The sequence below is a fragment of the Sander vitreus genome, chromosome 9, assembly GCF_031162955.1.
Source record: "Sander vitreus isolate 19-12246 chromosome 9, sanVit1, whole genome shotgun sequence".
Taxonomy (NCBI): domain Eukaryota; kingdom Metazoa; phylum Chordata; class Actinopteri; order Perciformes; family Percidae; genus Sander; species Sander vitreus.
Window position 1 is genome coordinate 15,651,623 of NC_135863.1, and position 27,906 is coordinate 15,679,528.

Consider the following 27,906-nt stretch of genomic DNA (forward strand, 5'->3'; position numbering starts at 1 on the left):
CTGGATGGACACAGAACGCCGACATGGGAGAGAAGAGATGGTGTAAGGTGTGCACTTCAAAGGAAAATCTAGATTTGACAGGCATTAATTGGGACAGGCCAAAGCAAGGGAACATCAGGTAGAGGCTAATGATTTCTGGGTCAGGATGGATGAGCTGCACCTCTCCTGATCTGCCTTTTCTGCAGAGGACAAGGTTTGCATGCTCCCCTCAGCAGCAGCAGGGTTAGATGATTTGCAATAAGTTTGCATTTAGGAAAAAGAGAAGCTAGGGATGGAAAGTGTGTTTGTAGCGAGTGCTAAAGTTAAATCACAAGTTATATCATTTGGACAACTGCCACAAAGTTCTACGCAGGCTTTAGTAATTGAAAATGGGAGAGGAGCAGCATAGTGTTGGACGACCAACTTGGATTAGTTAAGAAACTGGAGGAGGCCAAAACAAGATTTAGCTTTCATTAAGATCATTTTGAAGACTTGCTACAGTTGATGCGCCAAATTCCTGAAAACCCTCATAATCTCAGTCGAACCAAATTATTTCAGTGCAATGTGTTGTTGTTGAAGATTACATAAACTTTGGTTAATCAAATCAAATCCACTGTACACTTTGTTTCTTGTGCAAAATGTTTAGTGTCCCATGCGTACAAAAGTGACCAGACAACCATGTCATCCAGGAACTGTCCCAGATTTGATTGAGAAGTGCTGTGAAGACAAAGCTCCATGTTTTGAGTGTCAAAAGTGAAGCAATGAAAACTAAGCAAAAATTATTTGCATAAAAATGAACAGTCAAACAAAAAGTTTATTTTCAAAATGATGTCTGTGTGGCTATATTGAATGAAGTGGTTAAAAAAAAAAAGAAGCTGAATAGGGCAGGATAACAGGCTGCTTGCCAACTGAAGAGGACTAATGCCAGTTAAACATCTAATCTCACTTTGTACACCATGCAAACTATCGGAGATCTGAATGGTGTTTCAGAATATGCATGAGTCTATTGGATTAAGTGAGATTCTTGCAGGAACTGAAATATAAATAATTCACCATCCTTTGTAATCCCATACATACATAGAACAGCAATTTATTTCTTATTAGTATTTTATTTTACAGAATGGACCATCTACTGTATGTCACACGTAAACAAGTAAGGATGTTTTTTTTCCTGAATTGCTGTCTCCTCTGTGTTCAGTTGACTTGTCAGTGTTCACACTCTCAGATAGGTGCAATGTCTGGCTTCAGCAGTGTTATGAATGAAAGTGGGCCACCTCCCATTGAGGACACATACCCTGGCTCTGTGCAATCACAGAGCCTGGTGTCATGGAATCATGAGGTGTCTCTATTTTAGGAATACAAATCTCAGAATGTTTCCTTCCAATTACTGGTTGGTAAAGTAAAACGATTGAGTAAAATGGTGATGCCGTTCTTCTCGGGACTATAAATGCAGTATGACAAATCTTTCCATCAGAATTTTGAATAGACTTCTCCCATACAGTTCATTGAAACCTCTCAGGCAAATTTCAAACGATAGGCTTCATCTTTTAACAATTCCACGGAGTCCCACTTGTGCAAACATATGGTGTCTCCGAGCAATAACAGCGGACAGCTCTGCCAAGTTTGAGAGAGATTTTTTGATTTTAAAAATGGTAATTTAATGCAGTTGTTTCTCCTTACCTCTGGAGGGAGACGATCGCTGCCTGCTCATTCTCATTTTCAGCCTGTGTGGTCCCCAACACTTGCCAAGCCTGCAGCAAAACAAAATACAGGTAACAGTAAACAGCAGGATGGGAACCTGGTATGCTCAAGGGGCTGAGACACAGTTACAGTGGCTCAGCATCGTCCGTCAGGCTCAATAAGTGGGATCCAGCACAGAGCGAATGATGCCAGTGTTTCAGACACATCAACACAGGAGCTACAGTGCATTTATACATTCAGAAGTCCTTTAATGTAAAACTTTTATGTTTTCAAACAAAGGTGCGTGCAATTATGATTTAAAAACAAAAAAAAAGTGTTTAGCTTGGAGGGTTGTCCTTAGATACTCTCAGATACTCCATTAAATCATCAGAGCGATAGAATGCCATTTATTATTCAATGAAGCTATAAGAGATGACTTGCTGAACGACTGCTTTATGTCTTTAAAAAAATGAAAGTGATAATTTGGTGAGGACTCCTCATTTATTTAGAGCTGAACGATTAGTCGCTCAACATCAAATTAATCAGGGACTGTTGTGAGGTGGAGGACATTTGTCAATGACCTATCCTCCCTAGAGGAGCAAATGGCTTATTTCAAGTAGGTCAAGTTGTGATAATGGATTTAACGTTTGAGTCATTTTTCGGTCAGACAAAACACATGAAGACTTCAAATCACAGTTTCCCAGAGCCTAAGGTGTCTTCTTCAGAATTCTTTGTCTTGTCCTACAAACAAAACCCATTACATTACCAAAAAAAACAAATATTCAATTTACAATGATATATAAAATGAAGAGAAGCAGCAAATCCGTTCACTGGATAAGTTGGAACAAGCAAATGTTTGGCATTTTTGCTTTAAACATAACTCAAATGATTAATTGGTCCTCAAAATATATGCACATTCATTTTGTATCCATCGACTAATAGATGGACTAAACATTTGTTGAGTTGGGAGTTTTTGTTCAGTAAATGTTGAATGTGACTGTGTGCAGGCACTGTGGTTGATCTTTGAACCAGTGTTGGTCCTCAGCAGGGACATACAAATGGAAAGTACCCTTGATCAGCACAAGAGGGCAGACAATGATATAACTAATCTCAAATCCAAAATGTGAGATTATGAGATTACTTCTCTGTATTTGTGTCTGTAAGGACACACTTAATAACCTGTTCTTAGGCTAATCTTTGTCTATGCTTTTTTGTTCCACTCTTTGAATGAATCAATGATTCAGAGGTCTTCACAGTGGGGCAATAAACCACTGAGCGCCCTAGGAGGAATTTTGGAATCGTATTTGCTCCATACACCGCGAGATAATCCTCTCCTCAGAATAACTGGCACATTTCTGTATATTCCAGGGGATTCCGAAAGTACTTTGTATGAAAGCTTTGCTCTTTCAGCCTTCAAAGAGGTCACTTCTTTAGACATGGGGAGAATACAAAAAGGAGAAAGAGAACCCTGCAGAATGAGCTATTATTCAGCTCACTGGGCAAATGGAAATTCTCATCAAGAGTATGAACAAGTATTTTTGCTACAGTAAACAACTCTTTTAGCAAGAAAAAAAATCCTTTGCCCTCTACAGGCAATCAGCATCCTGCCTGTGGGTGCTGCCTACGAAATCTGCTTTACACAACCCATGTAGTCAGGGGGGCATTCTTCCTCTCTAACTTCTCTCAACATGAGGGAGTTATTTGGGTTGGATTTAACCATTACGTAATTTGCGATGAAAACCCACCGGTGCAGGACTTTAGTTTTATTGGCCATGGGTGCTGTAAATGAGCATCCATCCCCCAGCTGTGTGTGTGTATGTGTGTGTGTGTGTGTGTGTGTGTGTGTGTGTGTGTGTGTGTGTGTGTGTGTGTGTGTGTGTGTGTGTGTGTGTGTGTGTGTGTGTGTGTGTGTGTGTATGTGTGTGTGTGTGTGTGTGTGTGTGTGTGTGTGTGTGTGTGTGATGAATTCACCTCTGAATCTTGAGGGTCCTGCAAGACGGCTCCTTCCAGCAAAAGTACAGCGTTTTGCAAGTCTCCCTCTCGAGACTTCTTTAGTCCCTCTTCAAATGCGTTAGGCAAATCTTTATAAGGATTATCTGTGTGGAAGTAGTAACCCTGTCAGCAAAAGAAAAAGGGACAGTGGCAATGTCAGTTTCTCTCTCTTTCATATTCAAATGAAAACCAGGGCAACTGTTCTGTGCAGTTGTATATTTAAGCAAAGCTCCAGCAGCAGGAATTGATCTTTTCTGCTTCACATCAAACCTGGGCTGAGCTCCCAGGGGTTTGTCAGTTATCTTTAAATGTTAAACTTTGCATTTTCAAAATGTGATTACCCTGGTGTGTTGTTGACTGCTTCTGAGTGCTATGACTTTGAAGCTTTTTCTTTAAGATCTAGTTCTGCACTGGGATCAATCAGAAAGCCCAGAGGTCTGATCTCGTATGATTCCCTTTAAGAAAAAGGTCAGCTGATGGGTAAACTATACTGCTCAGCCATGTGCTCTGTCCTCTGACACCCACAAACATGACTTTATATTGCATATGGTAATACTAAACACATAGGGTAGAATATAGGCTGTATTACATGGATACAAAATGTTCTAAATGTATTAATTTGGGGGAACATAAATCTGATTATTCAATACATTTAAAGTAAAAAGTAACCAATGTGTTAGTGTTGTTGAATTTCATGTTTATTTGCCAGAAAGCTCTATAATGCTTACAATCAAAGAATACCACAGCAGCTTCTGTTTCCAGATGGCATTTTTATTATAGGTTTTAAATGTTTACTTCCTGTTAAGAGAGAGAAGTGTCCACACCCAACAACTGGGTTTAAAGGAATAGTTTGACATTTTGGGAGATGTGTTGTTTTGCTTTTTTTGCAGACAGGTGAGAAGATCGATACCACTGTCATCTCACCTCATGCATTAATATTGTGTTCCATTTACCTCGGAACTCAGAAGCCATGCCTGGGAATGATGTCACAACCGAGTTGAATGCCATTGTTGAAATTCCATTTGCAAGTCAGATTTTTCATTGTGGGGTAGGCTCTAGCCAGGTTAGCAATACCAGTTGATAACAACGCATTACGCTGTTTTGTGTGCATACCAATGGCGTACCAACGTGTCCACAGATAGAAGATGAACAGGACTGTGTACGACTGATGAAGTGAGACATAAATGAGACAAAAGTGCTAATACACTGTATGTTACTACAGCTTTCACTACCGTTGATGGACAGGGCAGCCATGTTGGATTTTGAGCTTGGGGTACTTGGAGGTTGTCTGGGGGCGTGTTTCCGACTTTGACCTCGGAAAATCAGACCTCTGAGTACAAATGGAACGCACTACAAGTATGAAGCTAGGGCCTGAAAATGATCATCTTACCTTAGCACAAAGACTGGAAACGGGGAAACAGCTAGCAATATGCTAACTATCTCCATAATGAAAATCTCCTACCAGCACCACTAAAGCTCACTAATTCAGACATTATATCTCAGTTGTTTAATCCATACTTGTGAATGTAAGTGAGTATGTGAGTTACTTTGACCTTCTGGACTCTTGTCAGAGTAACTCACACATTTTACGTTTGTTTGTGATTAAATAAATGTGATAGAACATGTTAATTTGTGAGCTTTAGCGATGTTGGTACAAGCATATATTTGAACTTTGGACACAACCTGTTTTCCTTTGCTTCCAGTTGTTATGCTAAGCTACTGCAGCATTCCAGTTGAACTGAGAAGTCATTATTTCCGAGTTCCGAGTCAACTGAAGTCGAATTTGCGACTCGTAAAATTGGGAGAACCTCACCAACCCCGACATCACAATCCAACACGGCTGCTCCGAAAGCTGTAGGAATATACTGTTTATTAGCATGTCTGTCTTATTTGTGTCCCATTAAATCAGTTGTACACAGTACTGTCTCTCTTCTATGTGTGGACATGTTGCTATGGTGTTAGTAACTTTAAAATACCCCTACCTTGTTAAATATAATGGTTTTCCAACTTGTCACTGGTCACCCGGTCAACTCGGGTAAAACATCATTCCCAGTTCTGACCTCTGAATTCCGAGGTCAATGGACAACATAAGCCAATCACTTACTGACTCAAGCTTTATACCTAATGTACAGACATGAGTGGTATCAATCTTCTCATCTAACTCTCTGCAAGATAGACAATACGTGTATTTCCCTAAATGTTGAACTATTCCTTTAATCTTGGGGGAATAGGTAAACGGGGATTTTGTGCTCTTTTCTATTGAAACCTCATTTTGGAAGTTATGCCTGATTCAGGTATATTTTACATAAAAGTATAGTAAACATACTTTGTATCACTTTTTTCAAATGCTGAGTAACTCATTTTACAGTATAACTTTAGATAGGCATGCATTGTTTAGTCAGTACTGTATATCTCTACATCAGTGTCAAGACACATTTTTGCACATGCTGATAGTGACCTTCTCATGTGGAGAGACAGAGGAGGGAATCTGCGCCTGCTCGTTTTCTGTCAGCCAGTTCCGCCGAGCGAGCTCTTCCCACTCTGCCTGCATCTTATCCCAGAACTCGGTATCTGACTGCAGACGTCAGAGAGAGAGAGAGTGGGAGGAAGGACAGATGTGGGGGGAGAATGAGGGAATGAGTGATTAGTGCACACAATAAAACAACAGCTAATGTAATTTCCTGTCGTCCTGTTGTTGGAAATGTCACGTCTGTCTGGCTCACTGGCTGTAAAGTATGCACAGTGATGTTAATAGGTAAGCGTCCCCGTTTGTTCCCTGATAATGCTACATTGTGAACAACAAAATCTATGTTGAAATCATAAAAATAAACAACAAAACTTAAAACCACAAAAGAACGTACAAAGTTCTTATTAAACCTCATATATATGATTTGTACATACGTCATACATGACTTGTTGGGAGATAGTTTCTTTTTCTGTCCTTTTTTATGTGAGTTTTCTTCCAGCTGGCTGATTCAAATGATTCTTGGCTGTCTTCCTTTCAGAGGCAGAGCAAAGTGGGAAGAATAATGCCAAACAGAGCAGAACAGCCTCCTGTGATTTATTGAGTCCTTTTTAGCCATAAACTCATTAGTACAGTACATGACAGCACTGTGTACAGTAAATGTGTGTGTGTAGTGACACTGTAGAGGGGTAAAGGGTCAGAAAGCGCTACAGTATGAATTTATGTCTCTCGTAGTGTCAAAGGTCTTCTCATCTCCACATCTTAGAGGATTGTGTCCTGAAAATTATGTCTTGGTGGCTTTTAAATATATATTTAATCTTATATCAAATTGTAATTTAAATTTTACAGTGTATGCAAAATTTATTACAATGCATTTTACAATGTATGTGAAATTTCACTCTTAGTTTTACAGCCACTTCTCTTCTAATAGATGTTTCTTTTGCAGTGGTGAGTAAAAGTACTGCAAAACACTGCAATTAAAAATACATTTACATGTAAAAGTGTTACTACTGTAGATAAGGTAAAGTACATTAGTGTTTTTAGCTAAATGTATCCAAATAAACGTACTCGATATGCAGAATAACCCGTTTTAGTCTCTTATTATTCTATGTTATATAATTGGATTATAACTCCGCCAAGGAGGGTATGTTTTCGCTTTGTTTGTCTGTTTGTCAGCAGGATTGGGGAAAACTACTGGCCTGATTTTCATGAAACTTTGGGGAACATACACAAAGTATTTTTCACTTTCCTTAAAAATTGTGAGATAGCGCTTGGTCCTCAGGGAGGTCTGCGCTCTACCGAGGGCCCTTCCAGTTATTACTGCATTAATGAAAATGTTATAATCTATCAAAGAGAAAAAGGTCAATTTGTGCTCAGATTAGAGCTGGTATACTAGTTTTTTACATTGAAACTTGTTGGTTTGCTGCTTTGGAAGAAGAAAGTTGAATGTTTTCACTGTGTAATCTGGAAGAAATGGAAAAAGATTTATTTTTTCTACTGCCCTTTATACTCTAGACTTAGCTTTGTTGTTGAATGATATAGAGGATACAAGTAAGTTACTGGATATGTATGGTGTTTGAAAAAGAGACCTTCAAATTGACAGTTTACTTAGTCAATGCATTTTGAGGAAGAGAACCTTGTATCAGTAAGGGGTGGGTGATTACTATTGTTGTTGCTTTTTACTATTAGATTGATTTGTGAGCAGACCAGCTGGAAGATATTCTCTGTTGTACTATATTGATGTATTGTGAAGGTGTTTTATAATCCCATGAGGGATGGGCCCTGAGATGCCAGGACACTTAAATTCATTAATGTGCAAACAGAAGTTTAATGATGTAGCTTGTCAAGGTGGAGCTATCTTTAAACTGCTTTATATGTCGTTAGTTTAACCTGTAACATTACATCATAATTTATAAACCGCTCATGTCTTGGAATTTGCAAAGCAACTAGAAAAGCTGTTTAGTAAATGTAGTGAACTACAAAACAGTATTTTTTCTTTGAGATGTAGTGAAGTGGAAGTATAACGTAACATAAAATGGAAACATCCAAGTAAGGTACAATTTACAAATACCTCAACTTGTACTTACTGTAAGTACAGTACTTGTAAATGTACATAGTTACTTTCACCACTGTTCCTTTTGTAATGAATGTCATGGGACCAACTGTTCCAGCCCTGCGGCACAATCCCTACACAGTCCAGCACTGCTCCTGGCCTCTTGCAATCTTCAGCTTTATGCTCATGTGAATGGTTCCCATGCTACAGCCATGATGCTTGTTTACATAATATAGTCTACATTTTTAGTTTCATTATTTTCCATTGTGTTGTGGGCCTGTATTTGTACTGTGCCTTAGTCCATCTTCTCGTTATTTGCATCTCATAGACAGTCAGTTGTTTGCGTTGTGAAATCCCATCTGGTGTGTAACCTGTCCACCCCATAATTGCATCACGTGCAACGACAAATTGCTTGCAGTATTGAAATGGAGTAACTATACGGATGCGTTTTTAATTTACAAGAAATCTAGTCATATTTCTTAATGCTGGTGCTTTTTACACTGGCATTGCCAGTTTAATTATGTGGAACAAGACAACGATACAGCGAGGCAATCTATATCCTGTGTATCATTGGAGTGAACCCATAGCTGCGACTCTAATTTCAGCAGCTCTGATGAAGTGTTATGTGAAATAGATTGAATCCAGAGTTATTTCTGCTGCCAAATATGTCACCACTGTTTGGAAATGAAGTGGGGGTTGCAGCGTGGGGTGGGGGATTCATTACTTACGTCATTAATAAATTATTGATATGTGCAACGTAAATAATCATGGCAAAGGTTACACATACCCTCGACTGTTAGTGTCGCCTTCTTTTAGAAAAGGTTTATTTATGTTTTGCCTCTAAAATCCAATTAGTGTTTCTTAGTCAGCTGGATGGAGGTAATAAATACAGTGAAAATAAATGTACGCTGCCAGAAAGGTAATTTGTAGAACTAAGAACTAAGATAAATTATGCCAGGTCAACTGAAAACACAGAAACAAATGCTTTTAAAAAAATAAAGAAAAAATGGTGCAAAACACTTGCTTCAGACTATGTTTCACGAAAATAGTGAATTGTACCCTGACTGGGAAAACATAATTAAAATGGATTATAAAAAAACACAGATGTATGTTTTGGTCTAGGAATAGAATAGAATAGAAATGATTATTGATTATAATTAACAGCTCTCAGAAGATTTGTTTGGTGTCAGTTCACTGTCAATAAAGCAACACAGTTATTCATTGCCAAGCAAACAAAATATACCCTGCAGCATTATGTAAAGATAAGGGATATTTATCCTGTGTTCTCTTGAATTTGGATATTATACAAATACAGATCATAACCACGTCTCAAATTATACAAATTTTTCAGTCAAATGACACTCTGTCTGTAGACCATTTAGCACATGAATAAATGCATAAAGGAAAATGTAGGCTTATAGACTATGAAGCTTTTGGCAACCATCAAACACGCTATTTCAGGCAAGTAAAGTGACTAATTTTTTCATGATCCGCTTACTCAGTGTTTTTACTGCTGAAATGAACATTTTCAAGACCCCATAAATTAAAGCAGCTCCCTTTTGTTGAACTGGTAAACCAAAGTGATGTTGGAATTTCCGTTAATTTGTTGCTTTAGTAAGATTTTTAAATTCCTGGAGCAACTGCTTTTTTTTTGCTAAAATCAGATACTGTAGCAAGATGTTCAGAAAAAGAATATTTGATATAAGTCTTGATATGTGTGTTAGTGCTTCTCAAGTGGACTCTAACCTTTTTTTTTATTTATTTAACTTTTATTTATTCAGGGAAGGTTCACTGAGAGGCAGCCTCTCTTTTGCAGGAATGCCCTAATCACATTTACACATTCATACCTTGCTAAAGGGCACCTCAGTGTTGGTAATGAGGGAGGGACAAGCGCTGTTCTTTCCCCACCCAGATTTTATCCTGTTGGTCTGGGGATTGAACCGATAACCTCCCGCTTACAAGAACGCATCTCTAACCTTTAGACCACCACTGCCTAGTTGTATTAGATTCAACCTTTGGAGGAAACTAAGGTTTACTGATCCACCTTGCCCATGGGGCTTACATTACTTAAAGTCTCATTATTTACCAGTGACATGGAGAAGCCTCCAAAACAAACTCTCCTCATCTCCAGAGCAAGGCTGGCCTTTTAATGTTAATGAGCCACCCACTGCTCTGCTAGATAGGCCAAGTCTGTGGTCAGCAAGACAAAAATAGGAAGCTCGAGTCCTGATAATGTCACTCAGAAAGGGATACATTACCAATGCGTTTTGGCAGACAGATGTGATTATATGGATGTCTGTGATAACAACACAGATCTACTGTACTGTGTCCAGAGCATTAATGCAGTCAGTTGTGAAATTATGACATATTAATAGTGTTCTGATATGTGTTGTTGTTTGGTAATTATGGGCTAAATTAAGGATGCTTTCACACCTGGAATTTAGTTTGTTTGGTCTGGACCATGGTTAAGAAATGACTGATTTTAAGCATTATTACTCGAGACTACAAGCGGCCGAAATGGGTTTCCTCAGGAGGGTAGCTGGCGTCTCCCTTAGAGATAGGGTGAGAAGCTCAGTTATCCGTGAGGAGCTCGGAGTAGAGCCGCTGCTCCTTTGCGTCAAAAGGAGCCAGTTGAGGTGGCTCGGGCATCTGGTAAGGATGCCCCCTGGGCGCCTCCCTATGGAGGTGTTCCAGGCACGTCCAGCTGGGAGGAGGCCTCGGGGGAGACCCAGGACTAGGTGGAGGGATTATATCTCTAACCTGGCCTGGGAACGCCTCGGGATCCCCCAGTCGGAGCTGGTTAATGTGGCCCGGGAAAGGGAAGTTTGGGGTCCCCTGCTGGAGCTGCTACCCCCGCGACCCGACCCCGGATAAGCGGATGAAGATGGATGGATGGATGGATACTCGAGACTGCAACTCAACCTCATTTTATGAATATTGATGAACAATGTAGAAAAAGGAAAAGGGGCGTCTTTCATTGTCCTATTGTCCTTAAATCCTGTAGTTGGTCTGCTTTGTTTTCTCGCCACAAACATTTACAGTCTGCTTGCTGGTCTTTTATGTGTGAAAAGAAACCAAAGCAATGGCAAAATGCAAGTTTACCAACCTATCCATCAGTCAGGCCAGAGCAAACAAACTATTGGTTTGAAAACACCCTGATACTCTTCTTTTCAGGCGTTCTTCTCGCTGCAGTCGTTTTGTCTGCACCAGAGATCGAATTACATCTTTTTCACCAGCCTAAACAGAATGAACCAAACAAACAACGCAAACACACCAGGTATAAAAGCACCCTAAAACAAAAGCCTTTCATGTACTCTGTCAACAACACACTTGACACAACAATATAAGAGGACGAGGTCTAGCTTTTGTCTTCACAGTTTCACTTTATGTATTTTCTGCACTGTTACCTTCTTTGTTATATTCACCCCTGTATGCACCTCTGACCCCATTAATTTCCTCTGTGGGACAATAAAGTTACATCTTAATTTGCACTTGCCGGGTTTTTGGCAGATGCCTTGTGCACCCTCATTCTCATGTTGCCAGCTACACTGGAATGGTTTGGAGTTTGCTTGAGAACGCACTGATGGAAGTTGTTGAAGGAGGTGAAAGCATTACTCACTACTTTTCCCATCCGCATTTTCCCAGGATTAAAACCACTGACCTTTAAAACAAAAGCTCTAACTCTAACTTCTAGGCAGCTGCCTCTGCAATCTCTCACTAAACCAGAACTGCCTTAGACCAATATCTTGCAAGAAAAAAGTGAACTTGTCCCACTGCTGTTTTAATCAAACAAGAGGTCACACAGTCACCTTCAGCTCGTCTTTATCGCCACTGTGGGAGCACTTTCTCATGCCTCACAGCCAAAACAATGCTCCCTGAAATTTCAATTTACCCTGCAGCTGTTCCAGCGGTTCTCTATTTAATAAAAGTATTACATTGTCATCAGCTCAGAGTAATTGATGGTATCCTCATGTGATATGGACAGTCACTTACCTACTGAGAAAATATCTCTTCATCAGCCTCTTTGTAAATGAATTCAAAGCTGAGTTCCCTCTCAAGGCCCACTGCCATTTTCTTCTCCCTTTTCAAGGATTTTTACACACAAACAGTTTCTCATCAGTGCCAACTTTGTAAAATGGATGATATTTGGGAGCTTAATTCCTTGTCTACTCCCTCTGTGGGTCCTAATTTTCTTTCTTTCGGCTGCTTCGTCAAATTGAATGAATTGGCAGAAAGGCGGTGTGCTGATTTAATGTTATCTCTGCCGTCTGAGCTGTCTTCACCTCCATGTCTTCATAAGTATGAAACAGCATGCACATGCACAGCTTCTTGAATGGAAATTATGTGATTGTGGGCTTTGCAATTGGCAGTTGATGCCAAAATGGCTGACCCCTTACATCACAGCTCCTCTAGAGTGGAGGCCAGCACTCAGGCTGCTCAATCGAAACTGTGAGATACTGTTACAATCGATGGTCCATGCTCAGACGCTTGTCCAGGAGCATCTGAGAATCTCATCACTTACCTGCCCTCTGGCTGACGCTTGTGCTTAAACTGTGCAAATATTTTGGAGGATAGGGTTTACGGGTAATACAAGATGTGACATAATCGCTAACTTTAATTTTGGGAAGGGATCCCCAAGCAGGCGGGCCGCCTCCTCTGCAGCTGCTTCTCCTATTTTCTCAACGTCTTCCTGTCCCTGCTCTATTATTTATTGACCATTACACATAGCTCAGTGTATAACAGTCTACTGTAGCCCTCAGTAAAGCTGGAGTAACTCAATAGTGCAGGGTTCACTCCCATTTTCTGGGAAAGGAGATGTCCATTGAGGGGTTTTACCGCGAGTATAAAACAAAACTTTCCTGGTTATCTAAACTTCTGTACAGTACAGACACTCGATGTAACCTTTCAAAAATATCTTTAGCTGAAAGAAAACCTATTGCAAAATAGGAAGAAAAAAACTCATTAAAGTGTGGATGAAAATTAATTTCCATCCATCTCATTAGTAAATAAAATAGTAACTTCATGTACGTTGACATCGAAGAAGGAAAGTTGATGAAAGTACTTCAAACTAAAGCGTATTCTTTCTCTGAGATGTAGGAGATTTTCAAGTAATTTTCCATGTTGTCATGGCAAACTATCACATCCTTGATAGCACAAGAGCGTCAGACATACTTCACAACTCAACACATGGAGGGTGTCGTTACACAGTCCTGTGACGAATTAGGCAATATATAATTACTGTAACTTCGCTATCCCCTCTGGTATCTCATATGTCTGGCGGTAAAATGACTGACCTATTTACCTTCTTATTGTTAGCCAGCTCAGTGTTGTGAATATGTCTCTGGGTCAAACACCCTGTGAACTTGAGTGTGTGTAAATTTAGCATGGACTATTAAACTGTCAGCTACCACCACAGGGACGAAAACATTACAGGAAGCATAATAGTGGCCATTTGACAAGGAGATGAAAGGGCTGAAGGGGTCAAATGGAAATCCGCTCCACAGGACTTGAAGTACATACATTTAAATTGCATGAATGATATGAGGCTGCATGGGCAATGATGATGGAAATGTGATACTGAAAAAAGCCTTGGCTTGAAGTTCACAGAATACTTTGTTTCATCTCCTTATATATTTCTAAGAGCACTCGATGGATTTTTCCATCCCTTTCTCAAAAAGTTGGGGATGAACTGCAGGGTTGAAGTTTCTACTGAGAAAAAGATGTTCTTTACTATAGGAATATGAAAAAGATATAAGACCAGTTTCTTACATTTTATGATCAACACAATTCTCATTTGATCTGTCCTGGGTGGTCAAAGGTCTGAGTAGCCCCATTTATTCGCTGCAGTGGAGTCATTGGAAACTGTTTGGAAAAGAGCCGGCACTTTAAAAAAAAATAAATACCTGGAAGGTGATTGGATGAACCATCTGTCTATCATGTCCACCATTGTTGTTTTGAATGAACAGTCGCGGCCATGGTTGTGGCTGTCACATGCACTTAAGCAGCCTGTAGCTGTCAGTAGCTCATCACCTGATGCTGATTGGTTCAGTCTGCTGCTGTTCAGAGACAAACCCACTACTTGAAGCCTGACAAGATGAATTTCCGCGTTATGTGATCCAGTGATTCTCACGTGATCATGTGATATCGCGAGAACTGGTGGTGGGGACATTAAGTGGATGTGCATTTGCCAAACCAACCTGTATGTCCTCATTCTTGAAACCTTTTCCATTGTAAAATTAAAACATGCTATTATAAAAACCCCTCTCATAAAGGATATATGTCAACTTTGTGTAGCTTATCCGAGTTTGTTTTCAAGTGTGGCCAGGATGAGCTCCCTGCTGCCCCTTGTGGTAGATGAGGGAAATAGCTTCAACTACAGAAGCAGCTCTCAACAACTGTAGTTGTACTGTAGTAGGTTTTTTGTTTCCAACCCTGTCTGCTACATTACTGCCCCAGTAATATGCCCAGTTCAGCTCTGAAATGTTTTCAGAAACTACATTTTGATTTTTAAAAAAGACTTTAAAAATAAGGGCTCAGGGGTTAGGTTGACAAATTGGCAAATAGGGCTGAAGTCACGGTAATCTATAGAAGAACACTTTTGAGCTGCTCGGGATTCAGTATCTTGCTGCTTGGATCCCAGTCATCTGTTTTAAGCAATATCTTTAACCACTAGACCACTCTGATGCTTCCAAACAACCCAGACAAAGCTGTAAAGGACAGTGCACCGAGGAGATAAAGTTTTGCTGTTTAATATTGAAAAAAACAACTTTCCTGTTAAGTCTTATTAAATGTTAGTGGTGGAGATGGCTCTCTGTTGACAGGTGACAGATGTGAGGTGTACTAAGCAGCACTCTGCTTACCTCAACAGCAGCCTTGGCTCGCTCAAACTCTTCCTCCAGGGACTGATGCCTGGACAGGAGAGCGCTGCCCCACCGCTGCTCCTTGCTTAGGCGAGCCTGACACACACACACACACACACACACACACACACACACACACACACACACACACACACACACACACACACACACACACACACACACACACATTTCATAATGTATACATATATGCACAAACAAAATCCATTAAACATACACACTCACATTCACACAACACATCACAAGCAACCACACGGAGAGGGAGAGACAGGCAGGGAGAGTGTGCAGGGTCAGCCGTCTCTGCTTTCTCAGGGACGAGTAAATATCCCTACCTCGACAAAGCCTCTGACATGCTTAGGAAGGCCAGCAGAATCACTACTGTCAGCATCTTGCCCCACCCCGTATCTGAATGCCATGCTACTCATCCAGCCTCTTGCAATTTCACTCCCCCACCCTCTCCCTTTCCCATTCTCCTGCACATGCAATTTCTGAAATATGCTGATAGCCTCTTGGTTACAAACTTACATGTAAAGCCTTGCTCTGCTGTGAAAATGAAAATCGACCAATTACACGCATGTGGTTTTGTGTTATGAGAGTGCGGAGTAGTTTACAGGATTCCACATTACACCTACACATTTAAGTAGATGGTTTTGAGATACCCTGTCATGCTCAGATGTGATATGGGACTAGGTTTTCTGTAAATGACTGTATGTATTCCAGGACTAGCAAATACATTGCAGAGCTTAGGGAATTAATTGCTCACAGTCAGTGGCTTCCCACAGAAAGGGCCATAGAGTACCTGTAACAATTCCCATCTCTACAGACTGCCATAATGCAAAATTAATTGGGGTTACTTAATCTCAGTATTAATGGACTCAGAAGAAACTGCCTCATCCATTTATTGTAGATAACAAAAAAAAACTGCAGTATGCTGTAATAGGGTTGTTAAAGGAAAAATCCACCCCAAACAACACTATTTACAAAACCGGTATTGACCATTTTGTTGCTTTCTGGTCTTTCTGGTTGTAATTATTTATTTTAAATCCCCCTGAAGTCTAGAAAGAATTGTCAAATGGGGCATTTTTCCGGACTGAGTTTTTCATTTTCACTTAAATACAAGAGCGTCAATGTAGAAGAGGCAGTGACAGCAATCAGTTTGCCAACACAAGACTTAATAGACCAGAATGCAATGCAGCCTGTTTTGAATCAGAGGTGTTAGTAATTTGTTTTCATACTGTATGTCCATATGTATACCTTTTCATTTACAGCACCAAGTTCACATCTGTTCTTTTGGGTTTGTGGAATAGCATCATGGGAAATGGAGTCCTGAAGTAGGCAAGGCAGATTGAGAGAAATTGACTGTTTGTTAAGCCCTGACCCCCTAAGATACTGGTACTGTCCAACTTAACATTCCCACACAGTACACAGTTTACAATGATGATGGTGGCAGATTTACCACTCATTGTTTTTTTATTTATTTAATTTCATACAGAGGCAGACAAAAGCTGCTTGGCTGGCAACTTTCGATTATTCTGACTGACATTACAATTGACAATAGATGTTTGCTGTCAGACTTGATCAACTATAGCTATCTAGCTAATTAAGCTATCATTGCCTACATGAATTGGTTGAAAACGTTCTTTCCGACTGTCTTGTTAATGTTTCAGCTAATGTTTTACTTAATTAATCAGATTCCTGTAAAAGGAGTTTAAATACTGTATGCATTTGATGGCTACATACATGATGTCATGCTAAAAAGTCTGATACTAAAGCTGTATGTCTCCGGAAAAAAAATCAGCATCCTCACCAGTTAATGATTCATGTAGCTAGAAAACATGTAAATATAAACAAAGAATTGTTGTCTACTGCAGTGTAGAGCCGGTTAGATCACACTGTTGTTTTGTTTCACCATAAACCAGTTTGGCTGTTTAGCTTACATATTTGTTTGTATTTCAAACAGTATATTTTTACTTTACTGTTACAAGAGAAAAGACTTGTGATGAGAATTAATCAATGTGTATTACAAACATATCGCTATCTTGGGTAACATTGGCAGGAGTTGCTAAAGTGTAAACTTCCCTAAATGCAATAAAGAGCAGGACAGAGCTGCTAACTTAACCCCAACTTTGACAGCATCTAGGATCGGCTTCCACTCAGTATGGAAATACATTTTGTCGTGAACATGGCTTTTTTTTAAGATTTTTTTTTTTTTGGGACAGTGATAGTGGAGAGACAGGAAATGCGGGGAAAGAGAGTATGGGAATGAAATGCAGTAAATTGTCCGGCCAACCAGGAATAGAACCGGCGACTCCCTACTCAGGGCATTTGCGCCAATGTATACACCCTAATCACTCGGTTGTCGGGTCTTCCTGGAATCTATTGGGCGCTTTAAACTGATGATATTTAACGCTGCATCATCATCTGAGGGTGGATTTTTCCTTAACGCTCAAATTGTTGGGCCATTTTTGCATGTTGGTTGAGTGTGTGTAAATCTCATGCAACACAAGTCTCCCTTCTTTGCATGCATTTTCTGTTTGTGTGTGTGTGTATGATACCTGCTAAGTAGGAAACTAAAACCACACTTTACAGTGTCTCTGTCAGCTATTATGTAACTCCTGAGCTAACAAATTTAGTGTGTTTGTTTGCCAGTAACTTCCCTCGGTCAGTTATCTTTAATTCCATATCTATTATTTATCAGAATGCTGAAAAGGTGATGTACAGTGGGCACGGAAAGTATTCAGACCCCTTTAAATTGTTCACTCTGTTTCATTGCAGCCATTTGCTAAAATCAAAAAAGTTGATTTTATTTTATTTCTCATTAATGTACACTCAGCACCCCATCTTGACAGAAAAAAACAGAAATGTAGAACTTTTTGCAAATTTATTAAAAAAGAAAAACTGAAATATCACAAGTATTCAGACCCTTTGCTGTGACACTCATATTTAACTCACATGCTGTCCATTTCTTCTGATCCTCCTTGAGATGGTTCTACTCCTTCATTGGAGTCCTGCTGTGTTTAATTAAACTGATTGGACTTGATTAGGAAAGGCACACATCTGTCTATATAAGACCTTACAGCTCACAGTGCATGTCCGAGCAAATGAGAATCATGAGGTCAAAGGAACTGCCCAAGGAGCTCAGAGACAGAATTGTGGCAAGGCACAGATCTGGCCAAGGTTACAAAAGAATTTCTGCAGCACTCAAGGTTCCTAAGAGCACAGTGGCCTCCATAATCCTTAAATGGAAGAAGTTTGGGACGACCAGAACTCTTCCTAGACCTGGCCGTCCAGCCAAACTGAGCAATCGTGGGAGAAGAGCCTTGGTGAGAGAGGTAAAGAAGAACACAAAGATCACTGTGGCTGAGCTCCAGAGATGCAGTAGGGAGATGGGAGAAAGTTCCACAAAGTCAACTATCACTGCAGCCCTCCACCAGTCGGGGCTTTATGGCAGAGTGGCCCGACGGAAGCCTCTCCTCAGTGCAAGACATATGAAAGCCTGCATAGAGTTTGCCAAAAAACACATGAAGGACTCCCAGACTATGAGAAATAAGATTCTCTGGTCTGATGAGACCAAGATTGAACTTTTTGGCGTTAATTCTAAGCGGTATGTGTGGAGAAAACCAGGCACTGCTCATCACCTGCCCAATATAATCCCAACAGTGAAATATGGTGGTGGCAGCATCATGCTATGGGGGTGTTTTTCAACTGCAGGGACAGGACGACTGGTTGCAATTGAAGGAAAGATGAATGCGGCCAAGTACACAGATATCCTGGAAGAAAACCTCATCCAGAGTGCTCAGGACCTCAGACTGAGCCGAAGGTTCACCTTCCAACAAGACAATGACCCTAAGCACACAGCTAAAATAAAGGAGTGGCTTCGGAACAACTCTGTGACCATTCTTGACTGGCCCAGCCAGAGCCCTGACCTAAACCCAATTGAGCATCTCTGGAGAGACCTGAAAATGGCTGTCCACCAACGTTCACCATGACGTGAGTTCCGTCACCTGACGGAACTGGAGACGATCTGCAAGGAAGAATAGCAGAGGATCCCCAAATCAAGGTGTGAAAAACTTGTTGCATCATTCCCAAGAAGACTCATGGCTGTACTAGCTCAAAAGGGTGCTTCTACTCAAAACTGAGCAAAGGGTCTTATACTGAGCAAATACTTACGACCATGTGATATTTCAGTTTTTCTTTTTTAATAAATTTGCAAAGATTTCTACATTTCTGTTTTTTCTGTCAAGCTGGGGTGCTGAGTGTACATTAATGAGAAATAAAATGAACTTTTTTGATTTTAGCAAATGGCTGCAATGAAAATTTAAAGGGGTCTGAATACTTTCCGTACCCACTGTATGTTTAGCTAGCTTGGTGAGATCAACACTAATGAGCACAGAGTCAGGCAGCTGAATAATTCATAGGCTATTAATTTAATAATGGTGTCTGGAAACAAGACCCATGATGCAGACCTACACAGAGACATCAACTCAGGAGGAAAGCACTTGACATTTGGACCTCGTAGCACCACAAGGGAACAATCTCAAGGCCAACAGTATATCTGGATTTCCTGAAGGTTGCCTTTTGGCTTCAATAATCTCCTCTTTTTGGTCTTTTAAGTCCAATTTCATGAGATGGTGCGATGCTCTGCCCCATGGTGCAAATGTATAAGTCTTTCAATATCATATGAAAGGATGCATAGGGAGGCTTACATGTCTTCCACTAATATACTGCCTGTTGAGCTGAAATGGAAGAATTGTAGGTGTTTAGTTAGGACAAAATGATGGGTAAACAATTATTAGGAACAAACTTTAATATTAAGGCTACGTTATCATGCATTAACACGCAGTTGCTGAAAAAATTTAAATTCATCATTTCAAAAAATTATTATGAGGGTTTCACCATCAGTCACAACAATATGTTTGAGGCGTGTGAAGCTTTCTTACTTCAAAAGGATGTTGATTTCAGGTGTAGACAGCACATACAATAATGATGATTACTGCCTGCTCCTGTCACACTGAGCACTTACTTGAGATGCTAAAGCACACTCTGTCTCCACTTTGGTTTTTGCTTCCAAGTTCTTGTTCAATGGCTCTAATTGAGTTTTACAGTCTGTGGACCTAAAGTAGAAGAGAAACATGGGGTTTATATGATACAGACACATTGAACTCAACTTTATCTTTTTTATTTTTAAATAAAGAAATATGTAATAGTTAATGACCACCCTTTTCACAATCCAGTGGCCATGCATGTACCCTATGACGTGTGTGTGTGTGTGTGTGTGTGTGTGTGTGTGTGTGTGTGTGTGTGTGTGTGTGTGTGTGGGTGTGTGTGTGTGTGTGGGCTGGGGGATGTCTGGTGTGTGTGCTCACGGACATTAGGCTAGGTTAAATAAGCGATTGGTTTTCTGATGGACTTACGATAAAGGCACTTCTCGTTGTGGCTGCACTGTAGATATTATTATTTTCCTTTCTGACGTTGTGATAGACATTTAATCTGTAACAACCAACCATACCCAATGCACAGTTTTCTGTTTATGCATATGGTATAAATGGACTTCTTGTTGTCACATTTTTGTGGCTGCATGGGAGCTGTCCGGTGCTGAAGTCTTTCACCTTTGCACATGAAGGTTGTTTTTGTCTTTGCCTTGTGCTCACTTGTATCAGTATCACTTATAACTATTTTGTTGAATATTCTTTCGCCAAATTTAATTCAAAACTACATTAATATCGAATGGCCTGTGTGCCATTTCTGCTTTAATGAAAAAACTCTGAAGTCATAAAAATTGCCTATTTTTGCACCCCACATATTGGTGAAGCTCCACCTTAGCACCGGGAGAGAAACAATCCTGGCGCCAGCTATGAGAGTGGTGATGTTGGACCAAAATAATTAGCTGAAAGATGCTATAAAGCTCTGTTGAGGTGAGGGAAACTACGGAGTCGGCTAACAATTCTGTGAGTTCATCATTACAAGTGACCCCTTTTACATAGGCTACATCTAGTCATGTGATATATTGTTTATAATAAAAATATTGATTTAAAGCACAGAATGTAAATTTTAAGGCATGGAATTGTCCAATATGGGCATAATTCTCATGGATGATACAAAATGTGGCCATCTTAATAATGCCTGTTCAGGACAATACCTACCAAAGAAATTCATTGGATGAATTTTTAGATGAACGCCGTCTCTCCAACTTCCATTTTCTGTTGCCATTCCTCTCAGGGTTGGGGTTCAGCTCTTCCCATTTATCCAATGTTGAACCAACTGGTAATGGTAACAAAATAATTAAGAATAAAATAACAATTAAATCAGGAAACAGACTAAACTGACAAAAGAGGCAAGTAAAGTTAATTTGTTTCACCATTGATCAAATGAATCACTTCAAATCTAAAATTCACCTCTGAAATATAATTTACCCTCAGGACAGTCTGTTATCTGTTAATTTGGAAAAATGTGAATGTGTATTAAGCACAGAAGTACATTTCAATTTTTGTCATTAAGCAATGACACTAATTTAAAAAAAGTAACTATGTTTTCCATTAGTTAAAAAGCAAACCTTTTCACCCCGGATTACAACCACTAATGAAGTTATTCTGATAGGACAGCTAAAAATAGGGTGACAAAAACATCTGCTCACAATTCTAACAGGACATATAGTAACGTTTTTCTTGAAAATGATGCTAACTGGGTTATAATCAATCTCACTGCCATGAATTATTCACCACACTGTAGTTTGACTCAGTCTGCATAATTAGTTCTCATTGAAGACTTTAACCTTTTTAACTGACAAATAGGAAAGTAATTGGCCGTTTCCTTTTAATGTCTTTTAGGAGGATCCCTTTCATTACAGTAAATTGGCTTGATCCTTCTTTGGTCTATCTTGTGTGCGAGGGGGTCAGTTCCACAGATGATACATGGATGATGATGGGAGTTTGAGTTGTTGTTGGGAGATTTATGGCTTTTGAGAAACTGGGTGAGATGGTTGCAACAAGATAAAGCAGGACAGGGGACTATATAAAATTATGGGATTTTATTTTTTATAAATTTTTCGATGTGTATGATATTGTATGTATATGACATATAGATAAAGATAATAGGACAGCACTCCAATTTGATGCTTTTTATTGCCACACGACGGACCTTTCGGGCAGCGCCCTTCCTCAGCGTGTGCACAGGCAATTACAAACAATGTATGTATATGACATGACAGAATGGATCAGGTGAAATACACACAGACTGAGAGAAATTAAATTTTTCTCTGTTCAGTAGAAATACCTCACTGTACACTGAATGCAGTGCTGCCTGCTGTTTGGCTGAAAACACCATGTATGCTATAGCATTAATATACAGAATCATACCTAACAGTATATGCAGGTATGGCTGGGTATTTGAAAATTATTGCCAATACAATACCTGAGTTTTGAGACTGATACCAAAACAAGTTTACTCACTGAGAAATACAGTATAAACATGTTTTTTTGTTTTTTTATTTAACAATAGAAAGCAAACTACTCAAATGTTGAATTTGATCTAAACACAAGCAGCTGTACAAGAACTTCGCTTAAATAAAATGCAGCAAAATACACCAAAAATGAGCAAAAGAACGATCTGATAAGTATTCATATTCAATGCCCGCTTTTAGTAATTGACAGTTTTGTAAGTGCTTTTTCACTGTGTACCAGGGTGTTGCTGTCCTTGTAACAGGATTTTCAGGACCAAGTAACTGATTGGTTGGTCCGCATCATTGTCCCTAAGATGAACTATCTTTTACCCATAGATTGCATGATAGGAACGTATATTTGTGGCTCTTTTAAAGATTGTGAAAAATCCAAAGTTTACAATCCGTCTCTACCTGAGTCTATTGACGCCCTCTCTGGGGTCCGCATGCTTTGTCCTGTCTGTTCAACTTCCACCTGGATCAGCTCCGTCTCATCTGTCTTCTTCCTGTGAGGGTTGTTCTTCTGGCTGTTGCCCCGGGACGACAGGGGGCTCCTTTTGTCCTTGCTGCTTCTCCTCTCGCCAGGTTCACTGAGATCCAGCAGGTCCAGTGTTGAAGAGAGAACTGTGCAGGACATGACAATAGTTACGTTTAGTTTGTTTATGCTTTACAATTTCTAACCAAGAATTCTTGGGAATCTGAGAGAGAACGGGCACACATCTTCCACTTGCATGATGGACATTAACCACAAAGTGTACTGTAGATTGCACCAGTAATATACTTTGTTTATTGTTGGTTTTTATCAATGTGAAGGGCTGCTAGTTTGACAAGGTTCACTACTGATTAATTCTGAATCAGGAAAAGTACAGTTGAATTGCACATAATTTGACTATTCAAACATGCTATTTTCCAACGTTTTATTACTGAGTAAACTCATTGTATCACATTAAAATATTCAGGTATAAATGGATCCTTTGAGTGGTCTTTAATACTAGAAAAACACTGTTGCAATCTCTTATTTGCTGTGTTTTTTCTCTCCATTCTTTTGTTTACTTAAATAATTTCTCTTTGAAATGTATTGAGATTTTTGGTAATGTTCCTTTCTCTTTGTAAAAAGATAGAACAACAGGTTTCACTTATAGTGCTGCATGAAGCTTTGATTTTGAGACACACATTTTCTGACAGCGAGTTGAGCTGTCAAGGGTACTTAAGCTGTCATGGTATTGCCCCCTCGGTGGACATCTAAAACGTTTGCTGCTGCTCTTTTCAGAAAATCTAAATATACTACTGGCCACTGCAGTCTGATAAGGATAAGACAGGCAACTCCCTGAGGAGCTCCAGTTTTGTCAATTAAGTAATTCAATTGCAGGTTATTAGAGCGGCAAAGAAAGACAGAGCCTTCTGTCAAGGGGCTCAACGTTTGTCTGTGCTGTCGTCCAGCTTCACCACTGTAGACTCTGTAACAGTGTTACAATTCTAAGCTGATACCCAGGTTTCCTTAGGAAAAAAAAGAGAATGTTTGTTTGATTTGAGTAATTATTGCGATACATTTAAAACCTTACATCATAGCAGAATGTAAATGTCTTTCTTTTCCAGAAGAATTTTGTATGTACTAGATTTCTTTGAATGTAAATCAACTTCTTATACTTTCTTCTTACTGCCGATTTTTCTATTCTCTTTTTACTGCCACTTTTACTTCACATTTTGTCTATTGAATATGCTCTGTGTTAGTAGTTCGATTTTTCGATTTGTTGTAGTTTGAGTCAAATAAGCAGTATGTCCTGCAGCTGGCTGTGTGTTGCCATTTTTCGCTGTAACTTTAAAGGTGCTGTAGGTAGGATTGAGAAGTTTCAGGACTTAGCCAAAAAATTTGAACATCGACAACTTCTCAGTCCCTCCCCCCTTTCTGCTAAAGCCTAAAACGGTCTCCTAAGCCCCTCCCCGCACAAGGGAGAATGAATGTGTGTGCCTGAGCAGTGATTGACACGCAGTTAAACCACAGATGGCCTTAGTTGGTACATCTGAACAGGGAGCTGTGGATTTTTGCAAATTGCACTACAGTCTGTAGGTGGTGCCAGAGGAGCCGGATTTATTTTTTAAATTAAATTACCGGCTTCATGCAGTTCTACTGAACATAGGGTCTGTAAGGTTTAGCCCCATGGTGGAAGGACATTTTTCACCGGGTGCTTTGATTTATTTCTTCCCCATTCACAGGGAAAGTGCAGTAGTGCAAGGGTGAATTATTACAAAAATATATCAAAAACAAGGAAACTAAGTACAAACTATTCAAATTATCATACCAAACAAATATTAAACCATACAAAAACCTAAGTCAGGCCCTGCCACACCCGCACCCCGCACCCTTCCAGGACAAAACTGTTCTGCTGCAAGGAGGCTCTGCCTCCTTCCTTTATACCTGAAGCCCCTCCTACAAGACAAACCAAAGTTAATTGGAAATCAATCAAACCCCATCATCTTACCTCAACATTCCAAAAACATTTCTGGCTACATTAATACACAATATATCAACTATAAAACCAAAAATTAAATGTTACATTTTGAACAAGCTTCTAAAAACAGAAACTTTAGGCACTCCAGTACCCCCCTCTGTACTGGCTTACACTTGAACCGATCCAGGTCTTCCACCCTATAAATGACTCCAGACTCTATCACTTCTCATTTGCCGCTTTGACCCAGATCTCTGCTTGAAGATGAGAACAGGTGAATGAGACATGCAAACATTTGGATAACCTTGGGTAAATCCAATAACCTAAAATAAATGACTTGACATTAACTGTGTATGTGTCGTATTTATCAAATCATGATATCTACTCTTTCGACTAGTACTTAAATACACTGAAAGGAAATAACATGAATTGAAAAGCCATGTGTCCATTGATGCTAGCCCACATGCTAATGGTAATGCTAATGCTAACAGTCCTATGCTAATGCTCATGCTAGGGTTAGCTTAGCATGCTAGGACCAAAGGCTACCACTGACTTAAATGAAGGCATGGGGTAACCCCATGACAGGGTCAGTTTCAGCAAATATAACTAAAAGTTAGTTTTATAAGTCTTACCTATTGCACCTTTTAGACTGCTTCGTTGGTTATTTTCTGGAACTGAATATTTACAGTGCTACGTCGACAGTAGTCATACTTGTGTGAATATCTTGCAACTGAAATAAGTAAATGGATAAATAAAACAAAAGCAATTAGGGTGAAATGCATACAGGTGCCTAATTCCAAGGGGGACTTTATCTATTTATACTTCTATTGTTTTTTTCACTGCCTCCTGATTTTTATGATTCAATATCAGTGAAAAACATTGTGTAACAAACATGGGATGGCAATTGTTGCCTAAAATTCAGGATCCGTTAAGATAAGAGGTTCATAACCCCAGTAAAACAGTCTTTTTATGCATTGGTTATTTGAGGAACTTACAAGGTTCTCTCATTCGTTTTCCAGGACCCTGACTGTGTCTTTTGTGCAATGCGAGCTACAGACACATGGCTGCATAATTGGCGTGCTGCTGTTTCATGACGGCCAACTGAGAGCATTTGTTGACTGAAATCTCTGCCTAATTAGAGAGTACGCTTGTCTTCCATGCCTTGTGCTCTTTAGATGACAATTACAAATCAAGGGAGATACTCGTGGGGGAGGTTGTGTGAAGAGTTTTTAGCATTGAAAGGAAACAATCTTTTTCTAAAAAGGCAATGATGTCAAAAATGTTTTGGCACCCTTGAGTCTACTTGAAATGATGAGACTGGGAAGACAATTGCAAAAGTTTTTCTCATCAACTAGATATTTTAACTGGATGCTTGTATACTGTATATTAATCTAATGGATAACTAGTTTCTCTGTGATGACCAATGAACTGATGGTGAGCAAATACATACGATTACTGTGCATTTCATTGAAGTCTTTAGCTTTTCAGCTTCACACACAATGAAGACTGACGAGCGATGGGGTAATGAGAGGAGGAATGGCATACATACAAATACAACCTTTGAGAGTCAAACCTCTCAGTTTAAAAGTGTTACTGAGTTACCAAGAAACCCTCAACCCTTAACTGACCATTTTCTACAGTTTATAGCAACAATGTTCCTGTTCAAAATTCGTAGTAATTTTTGAAACAATGGGTTCTTGAATTCTGACCGAGACGAAAGCAGCCTTCTCATTTCTAGCCAATAATCGCTGATTTTGCAGACAAAAAAAACAACTAGCAGATTTAATAACGACGCTCTCTCTGTTTCACTTGTTTTAAAACAAGAACCCTGAAAGAATATTAAACAGGCACGTGAAAGCTACATAACTTATTAGCCCCTTACTGTATAATGTTAATGAAAAATGTTCATTATTCTAATGTAACCCAGCTTGGATGCTGACTATACAAGCCATGCGGAGGTTAGATGTGTCATATGTTGTTCCTCTGTATGCAATTTTTTTTTTCTTCAATTTTACAAGGGAAAAAGGTTTAAGGATAAAGACTAACTGATGAGTTTGGCAAATAATGGTAACAAATAACGGTAACCGTAACGTTATCTTAGGTAACAATTTCAGCTGAGATTGTTTGAATGTAAACTTCCCTAAATCCAATAGAACAGAACAGCTAGCCAACTCCTATGCAGTGGGGGAAATACCACACAATGGATTTGCCAGTCCTGAACAGCTAATTCTAATGTAACCCTTAACCTCATGTAGTTAGTTGATATGTTCATTGGTGTTCAGAGTAACTCTAGGTTAACACTGTAGATAATACGCAAGTTGTCCATGCATGCTAACGTTTGCAGCTTGCGATAGAGCATACAAATACTGTTTAAACCTTACAATTTTGTTTTTGTGGAAGGTGATAAAAGAGAGGCTAACCTATGAATGGACAATTGCTGTTTAGGGGGAAAGGTGTCCCTAATGGTCAAATGGGTGTTTCCCTAATAAGACAACATTTCGATTTACAATGTTTACATTCATCAAACAATATGTTTCAAGAGAGAAGAAAATGAACACTGAAATCTCAAACAATCAATTGTGTTCAAGTGAATTCAAAGGTAAGAACCATTGTGTCTTTAGAGTATTCATATGACTACTAGAATTTTAGAGCAAAGTGCTGACAAAAGAAATAAACGATTTGTAAGTGAGTATGGAGGAGAGGGGATTTTATGCAGCGAGAGGGTGTTGATGAGAGGCTCTTCTTGAATAAATTAGTTTCAGCCTACGTCTGCTATTGAGTAGTGATGGATATCCTAACCAGAGTAGTGGGAAGGACATTGCACTGTTATTTTGTCTCAACTGAAGGAATCAGCAGATTAGGTTAGTTTATAGCTCCAGACTTTTTCTCATTTTTTTACTTAAAGTTAAAATTAGTTAAAACTAAAAATGTAGACATTTATTTGACTAGTGGGTTTCTAAACCCCAGATACCCATGCA

General features: G+C 39.4%; 1 protein-coding gene across 1 annotated transcript in view; it reads right to left on the reverse strand.

The window, feature by feature from the left end:
• pex5la (peroxisomal biogenesis factor 5-like a) overlaps nt 1–27,906 on the reverse strand; it is a 112,761-nt gene that overhangs the window by 10,836 nt on the left and 74,019 nt on the right. Inside the window, exons 6-13 of the mRNA XM_078259921.1 lie at nt 22,896–23,105; nt 21,190–21,307; nt 20,070–20,160; nt 19,753–19,782; nt 15,029–15,124; nt 6,110–6,226; nt 3,631–3,774; nt 1,660–1,730 (exon numbers count right to left, since the gene is read on the reverse strand). Coding sequence (XP_078116047.1) covers nt 1,660–1,730; nt 3,631–3,774; nt 6,110–6,226; nt 15,029–15,124; nt 19,753–19,782; nt 20,070–20,160; nt 21,190–21,307; nt 22,896–23,105 — 877 coding nt within the window. The remainder of the gene's footprint in view (nt 1–1,659; nt 1,731–3,630; nt 3,775–6,109; nt 6,227–15,028; nt 15,125–19,752; nt 19,783–20,069; nt 20,161–21,189; nt 21,308–22,895; nt 23,106–27,906) is intronic.